General features: G+C 42.0%; 1 protein-coding gene across 5 annotated transcripts in view; it reads left to right on the top strand.

Annotated features, from left to right (window-relative positions):
- Window positions 1–8,583, top strand: part of LOC100748882 (LIM domain-binding protein 2) — a 138,243-nt gene that overhangs the window by 68,448 nt on the left and 61,212 nt on the right. Inside the window, exon 1 of one of the 5 annotated variants that reach the window (XM_033321189.1) lies at window positions 7–403. The exons of the other annotated variants lie outside the window; for them this stretch is intronic. Within the exon in view, the coding sequence (XP_033177080.1) occupies window positions 84–403 (320 nt within the window). The 5' untranslated portion in view covers window positions 7–83. Of the gene's footprint in view, window positions 1–6; window positions 404–8,583 lie in introns of those variants that run through there. 5 annotated transcript variants of the gene reach the window in all.

The following is an 8,583-nucleotide window of genomic DNA, read 5'->3' on the forward strand; positions in this document are numbered from 1 at the left end:
CGACTCATGGGGGTCCACCGACGCCGCACGCTGGTGTCACCGGTGGACCCCATCTTAATGGAGCTTCCCCTAGCCCTCACCCGATGCCACCTCACGGAATGATGAGCGGGTCGCCTCACGCGCCTCACCCACATATGGGTGGCGGCGGACCCTCACCTCATCCTCACCATCCCGGACCTCACATGGTCGGTTCGCCGCACCATCCTGGCCCACATCCCATGGGTCCCGCTGCTAGCATGATCGGAGCCAGTATGCAGCCTCAAGGTGGCCCTGGGATGTGCGGTCCTGGACCCACCGGTCCCATGGGACCACATGCTCATCCGCAAGGTCCTGGAGTACCCGGACAGCCTCACATGCACAACGACCCTTTTTACTGCTCGCCTTTTGGATCACATTACTTCAGGTAAATTCTGTGACTGATCATTTATTTGGGTTGGGAAATCGAGGAGAATGATCTTTTGACGCAAAATTCTAATTAAATAGGAATTGGTATCTTGACACGTATTATATTTATATAAAGAAAAGAGAACAGCATTTATTCTGTCTTGAAGTGCTCGTTGTAAGTCGTCCTTGATACATATTTTTCTAACTATTTTATGGAGTGTGAGGCGAGGTAAGGCGAAGGCCGTGACTGGTGATGAATTTCCATCGGACACGGCCACGACAGCCTGCTCACCTTTGGCTCCATTGGGAAACACGACGGAGGAAGATCAATCTTGCCGCGATTAGAGAACCGTATCCGCGACAGAAATAAATAATCTGTCGCCACGTCGACTGTAACAATTTTTCGTCACGCGAAACAACGCTCGCCCGTTCGACGAACGAGTTTCCGTAGTGTATTGGTGCCTTCTTTCAAGAAATGGTCACGTGAAATTCGTGAAAATGGTGTATCGCGTGGCCGAAGAAAGTTCCGAGCAAAACGTAAGCGTGTCTCGTAGCTGTGATCTGCGCATTCGAAAAACACGAGGTATCTTTCCACGCGTTTCTTTTTCTCGATTATAAAAGTGCATAAATAAAAGGCAAAAGAAGGTTGCATTTTTCGTCGTATCTTTTTTTCGAAGTCTGAATCAATTCTGACTGATGCAGATGTTTTACGTTCATTGGATTTTAGGTTGCGTTGGCGTGTTATTATTCTGTCAAATTATTTTATGCATTTATGGGAAATTTAAAGATATATAAAAGGTTTATAAAGTGTCTAAACTAGAATGCTCGTTATAATATTTAATGAATGAAACGAAGTTTCTAATTCTTCATTTATGTCGATAAAGATACGAAGTTGCATGAGAATTTGCGGTTTAGTTATCACGCACAGAGATAAAAGGTTTTTTCATTCGACTCTTTGCTTCATCACTGCAGAATAAATTATCGGACACTTGTTACAACAATGATCCAGCCTTTGCTGGATAAGGCTTAATACGAAATATTTAATTGTAAGAATTTTATAGTTGGATACTATATTCAGACTGTTCCTTTACGGCTCGATACTTCGTTCCGCGCCAATCGTTTGGCAGTCTCTCACTAGTACACTCTCTCGGGCGTAGTAACAGTATACTCGGAGAATCCGTTATCATAGCTCGGCCAGGATCTTCCTGGTGGGTGACCGTTGCACGGTCGAACGTGCCTCGAAATGTAGCCGCTAGTAAATAGGCTTGTGGAGCTAACCAAAATACTTATTTACCCGATCCCCATTCACAATCGTTCTTCTCCATTGATATCTCACCTGCTCAGCTTTGAGTTTCATCTTCTCTTTAACACATTCACTGCGTTTGGCGCGAACTTTTAGATATTTGCGCGGAGTCGGTCAAAAAACACGAATATACTTAAACACGATGGAATCCTTCGAAAATTCCAGTCAAACGTACTTGGTAATAATCGTGAAAACTTTTATCATAGCAATAATCGATGAATCGGAAAGTATCATGCATCTATCGTTCGTTATTTTTGTTACTTTAATATCTAAGAGATTTAAGAATTCGATAAAAGAACAAATCTAGGATTTCTGAAAAGTATCCTGGCTAAACAATACTCGTATCGTTCCGAAATTCTATCCGAACGTACTACAACCATTTCGTTCATTACAATCATGCGAACTTTCATTGGAATAATCGGGGTAGAGATGTATTTGGAAGCAGCCAGGGATCGATGGTGCATGAGGCAATTATCGTGGACACAGCGAGCATGTTCGCGAGTCAGGTGCCCTGGAAGTGTCTGGGACACGGTTCTATCCGCAAGTTCAGGTGGCCCGCAGGTGGGAGGCGCCCCTTTGCGCAGGTGTACGCGCAAAACGCGACTTCCTTCCTCGTCTGGAGAAGGCCAGAGCAGAGTAGAGGGCCGTCCAGAACCGATACCCGGAGCGTAGCTACTACGACGGTGACGATTATCCGGTTCTTCTCCTTCGACCTTCCTTGTATCCGGTCTGGACGTCTCTATCGGCTCGACATCATCTCCCTGTTCGCTGGCCCCGTCTGGTAATCGCCAGGGCTCATTATCATAAGCGTTCCACGCTGCTACATTCGCACGAATCGTCGAACTACTTCGTTCAACAACCGCGACCATTTTCGTCCCCCTTCTAGTCGCGATTTCTCGAAGATCTTTCAGCAGAGATACATTTATATCTAAGCTCGATTTATTGAAACGAAATTTTACTTAGTTTCAGATTAAACGAACGCTTACTCATTGACTTTATCTAAATGTAAACTCTTATTATATAAACATGTAGTGGGGAGAACCGATGTATTTCTATTTCAATTATATGACCTGTTTCTTTTAATAGCTCAGATGCAGTTGTGTTGTATTTTCACGATTTTGTTTTCCGTATACTAGAAAAATTGGTGCAAGCGTAAAGTTGTTGTAGAACCATTCGTATTCTTCGTTTTCTTCTACGTTTTATTGAAATATAATATTCTTATCTTTGGATATTAACTCAGTAACATATGTACAGTCCTTTACCAGTTGTCTCTGCTCTGAGATATTGTAGCCGCGTCTTATTAATTTCAGTGTTTCCTTAGTCGTCGTTCGTTCTAAACTTTTGCGCTTTGAGAATAATGAAATTATGACAATTACGAACAATCCAAATTAATATTTCAGTGATGCGTAGGTACCACGTATTTAGGTATATATAAGTACACAAGAATGTCTAGTACGAAGAAAGTAGTATGCTAATGGGATAATCAAGTAAATCGAGATTGATTTCTGATTTCAATCAAACTTTTACGACTTTAGAATTAACGATATGCGACTTATTATTATAATTGGCTCGTTATTACATTACGATATCGTTAAAGAATTAACAGGGAAATTATAAGAGTTTTATTTTCTTTTCATTAAATTGTAAGAGAGAAAATGAAGAAAGAAAGAGGAATAAACGAGAAGGAGACGATGAACGAAGTTTCGAGCGCAATCGGAAGTCGAACGTCGTCGGTGGACTTATCTTATCGCGGCCTCTCGGTAGGATAAGAAGGACCTTGATCGCCTCGCGACAAACTGTATCGGCACCTTGGTTGGTTGCGAGCCTCTGGTAGTTTTGCAAATTTCTATATACGCGTTCTCTTTACTACAATCTCTTCTTTTATTACTAAAAATACAAATATATTTCATTCTATTATTATATCTACAAGGAAGTTCGCGTGACCATTTCCATTCTATTATTTTCTAGTTCAAAAATATTGAGAAAATTTACTACAAGATCTATATACCATATTTCCATTAATGTTAGATTATCCTAATAACTCATTCAGGAAATCCATTATTTTTTAACCTGAGAAAAATTTATTACAACACCAAGTTATTCTATATCCATTAATTTTCAATTATATCCTAATACCTTAATAGATCCTAACAATCCATAGTCAGAATGATCGGTACAAGCGGTTTTCGCGTTATTTCGATCAGTCAAACGTTCAAGTAACACTGGGAAATAGCTTTGCGAAGGAAACGAAGCGACTATCGAGGTTTTGGTGGTTCGCGAGCGGCAGCATCGCGGTTCTAGTAAATCGCCGGTACGAATCGGTGGATGACGAAGGGGAAGAGCCGTGGAAAGAGGAAAGGCTCGTTTCACTGGCGAGGCACGCGAGGAGATACCAGGCCGAGTGCATGAAGCCGTGTGCAGGTAGCGTATCAAGCCGTATCGTCGGTCGGTTCCAGTTTCACGTGAAACTGTTCGTGCAACCAAGCAGGTTCAAGGCAAGCCTGAAAAGTGGAATGCACGTGCGTGTAGATGGAACACCCTGGAAATCTGAACAATCGGCGGGATCTAGTCTTTGCGTTGCAATAAACGAGACAGTTTAGTTAGTTTTCTCATTAATCAACTATGATCCTTGGAACATTCGACATCTTGTTACTAAAATAATAGGAAGAGATATTTTCAGATGGTTTTGTAGAGAAGCTTGAACGCGGTAAAATTCAAAAAATCAGTTCTATCGAAACTAATTATCATTAAAGCACCATTGTACACAAGTAAATATATTCCTATATAAGCGTATACTTTTGGTATCAGATGCTATAAACGGAAGAAATTCGATTCTCGATTCGTGGTCATTTTATTTTCCTGTCAAAGTGTTGAACTGGCGTAAAGTAAGAAAGGGAATTATGTGAGTAGTGGTTTCTATTTGCAACAAGGAGAGGTACAAGAGCGTTCGTATAATCCCTAAAGAGTTATTAAATCAGATCAGCTGCCCCAAAACGTGCAAAGTTTATCAGACCGCGAAGGCTCAGATCCAATCTAATTCCCGGCGTTCGCTCCTCTGCGGACGTGGCAGGTCGGCTATCAAATGCATCAAGCTTTTCCACGCACTCGATTAACCCCGCCGCACTCAATCATTCACGCGGTAGCGTCTTCCGTCCCTTCCAATTACTTTCAAAGCCGAGGAGCCGGCCCAGGAAGCAAGATAAACCTAATCCCGGTTCAGGTATACGTGTCCGAAGCTTTCTCTCCGGTTCAGCTTCCAGACGTCGTGTATAGTACTAGAACCTAGTAAAGAGAATAGAGATCTACGGAACAAGGCGAACAGGGAACGTAAGATCCTGACAAGGTGACAATGAGTACGAGAAAGGCCTTTCCTGAGTCATGACTTACCTAGGAATGTCGATACAGGTGTCCCATCGGATAGATGCAATTTGGCACATGTCCGTTGCTATTATTAAATCAACTTAATTATGATTTTTTTAGTAATACTTCCAGGTATTCCATCTTAGAGATATTAGTCGTTATCGATAGATCGTAGTTTCCTATGAGGATTTATGGTTTTGAAAACGCGGATAGATTCAAACCTGGACGACAATGTGTTTGGTCATTTCTCCTTGGAAATTAATTCTTATCGATAAACTGTGGATATTTATAGAAATTCGTATGTTTAGCAAGTTACGTAAAGAATACAAAGTTGGATAAAAACTTCTATCTACTAAACGAAGAATTTTATATTTTAGTTTGTTATTTTTATATTTTTTTAATCGTTACAGTCCTACCGATCACTCGCGTTTTTGTGTTTCTTAATTAAATGGTTCCTATATAACGAGGAAATTCTATCACGTTATTCAGAAGAAGCAAATCGAACTTTTTTCGTGTCGAAAGTATCGGAAAACTATTTAGCCTGACGGTGTATCATTCCTGTTTCGATCGATTTCTTGGCTGTAAAACACGGCCGATGAAAGAACAATGTTCTCTCGTCCGGTATACAAAAGACGATTCGAAAGTTTAGTTAGGAGTATCGAGGTAAATAGCTGGATGACAGACTGGAATCGATTATCGTTCGCGCGGATCTTCGTGATAACAATTTCATAGCTCGATAAACGGTCACTGTTATCGCGCTTCGACGCGAAACTAGCGGAGATTCGAAGATAATTGGCCCGATTCTCTCTGTTCCTCCGGTTCGTTCCTTCGGTATAAGTGTCGGTTACCGGATTACCGATCCGACGAGACGTCGTTCTTAATTGAAAATGGATTCACCGTGTTGTGTATCCACTCGAAAAGTTGCAGACACTGCGGCGTGTTCGAGGTGTTAACAGCTGGCTTGGTCGATAAGGATCTTTGCGGTCTGATAAATGACGAGTAGTCTATTCGCTTTGCTATTCGATATCTCGAACGATTCGACTTCGTGTATTCAACGGAAATTTCAAACGATCAATCACAGGCTGTAATAATTCAAAACCACTCCGGGAACACGACCAGTGTTCCTAGACTTTAACTCTAAAAACTAGAGAGAAATGTAATACCGATGTTTAGCTCTGGAGCACCTGCTGCTCTTGAAAACTACGATAAGAAGAAACTTGCCCGATTCTCGTATGAAATATCACCTGTACCGTGACTAATCTAGAATCCCTTTCCAACTTGTGTGTACGTTTTGCTACTGTTTTCGATTTATACGACTTCGATCTTTCTCAAATTCTTGTTACAACCAAAGGCTAAATCTCGCAAAGAACGCGTCAGATATGGTTCTTGCCGAATTCAATGAAATTTACTATGGTGATAATTTTATATGTACGATAAATGTAATCTAAACCTAAACCGAGAAACTTGCGTTTGAAATTTGGAAAAATCTTATGGTACAATGTATCAGGATATCGAAACGCTTTATTCGTCAATGAAAATGTACGACAATTTTAATGTTTCGTATAAATAATACATTCGTAAATGCTATCCTCAAGCGTTGGAATATTTTCATGAGCCGGTATGGAATTATCATCGTAGGAAAAATTTTATTGAAATCGGTAGGGGTCACGCACGAAACTTGTCTTGTCTAGGAAAATTCCCGATATTCCCGTGGTTGGCCACAGTCTAGCCAGTGGAATCGAAAGTTTATGATTATTTTAACACGAGCTGTTGCTTCCTTGTGGATTCGGGCATTTTATTTTTATCGCGGCCGTCTATTTCAGCCGATGCGTTTCGAATTCGTTTCTCTAACCTCTTCTACAGGCTACGAGAGATGTGTCTTGTTCCATTCGAACGAAACGAACTACCGATGCGGGGAATAATGGCCGATCGGCAAATCGAAAGCTTCAGCTATAAATAATGAAATTAGCGCTGCCTGTCCAAATGCAGCACGTGACCTCGCGAATCTTGCCAAGTGTCTGTGTATTCCGTAGAGAGCCGTGGGTTCAACCGATCTACCTGCGCGGCGCACACTCACGAGCCAGTGGTTCCCAATTCGATTTACACGCTGTCTTTTCACCAGTTCTTTCGAGGAATTTTACCAGAGAATAGTTGAATATCAGTAGAATGGCCTTGTGTATCTTTATATCGAATCTAGTGGCTCGGTTATACACACAGCACTCGTTTACACAATGGATACATTGCTTTTTGTCAAGCTTTTGATATCTTCTCCTTTCGGAGTAATTTTTAGGCTTGATGAATCGCCTGATTGTTGTACAGTATGGATTATCAGTTTCGGTATTCATTAGTCGAATTATTACTGGAAATAATGGTGCATTAAGAGTCGCGTAATTGGAGGAAACATGTTCTCTGAAATATTTCCTATTTGTTACATAAAACGGTGTTTTGCTGATCTCAGTCATGCGACGATTGCTCGGTGAACGTCGATACGCGTTTCCTTCGGAATTTTTAACGTAATCGGTTGCGTTCGAAAGAAGTACCTTTAGAATCGTGACGCTTCTAAGATTTCTTCCAGCGATCTTGCCAACCTTTTAAGCGTAACAATAAGAATACTAGCTTTTGCCAGAGTCCAAATTTCGATCTCTGTTTCCTTGTGCCCCCAATTGTTGCCAGATTATTCCGGAAATCTCGGCGAGTTTCATTCGATCTACGTACCAAGGTCGTATTTCAAATACGATCGTCCGCCTTAAGCCTAAATTTAATTTCTTCTTTTCCCCCTGTTATCAACCATTAGATTTTAACGACTAAGAGTATAAATCTCCAGCGATACGTTTTCGATTGTTTAGTTCTTATCAGAATCCGCAGGACCAAAGAAAAATGTATGCGTGTCGTCTTTGGATCTCCACTTTTGCGTCGCGATTCTTACGTCATGTGGTAGTTGCATAATCTCGCATCTCAGGCGCGTGCTGCGCCATGCACAAGTCAAATCACTATCTAGGTCTACCAATCTATCGAGATGGATTTCCAAATTTTACGTTCTAACGATCGATCCTTCTAACCGTAATCGATAAATCTGTTGTATCGAATCGCTTAAACGTCCATCGTAAGACCGAGACGACTTCGGAGACTGAGATGTCGACTAGTGCCGCCGCGCCTCCAGAGAACGCCGCTCCTACGTTTCCTCGGTTCATTAATTCACGGATGAAGAATCGAACGTTGGAATGAGAACCGCGAGTGATTTGCCAGTGAAGCAGTTCGTTGGCGTTGGAGTTGGCTCGGCTGGTCTCTCTTCTCTCTCTTGCTCCTTCCTTCTCTTCTTCTTCTCCTTCGTCGTCGTCGTCGTCGTCGTCGTCGTCGTCGTCGTCATCTTCTTCTTCTTCTTCTTCTTCTTCTTCGTCTTCTTCTTAGACTCGCGCTCTGCTCTCTCCGCGTTCTCAAGGCCGCCTCTTCGAAGCCTCTCTCTCTCTCCTTCCTCTCCTCTTCTTCCTTCTGTTCCCTTCCTCCGCTTCTCTGCCTCCTCTGCCTCCCCCACCGCC

This window comes from Bombus impatiens, unplaced genomic scaffold (assembly GCF_000188095.3).
Source record: "Bombus impatiens unplaced genomic scaffold, BIMP_2.2 scf_0406, whole genome shotgun sequence".
NCBI lineage: Eukaryota > Metazoa > Arthropoda > Insecta > Hymenoptera > Apidae > Bombus > Bombus impatiens.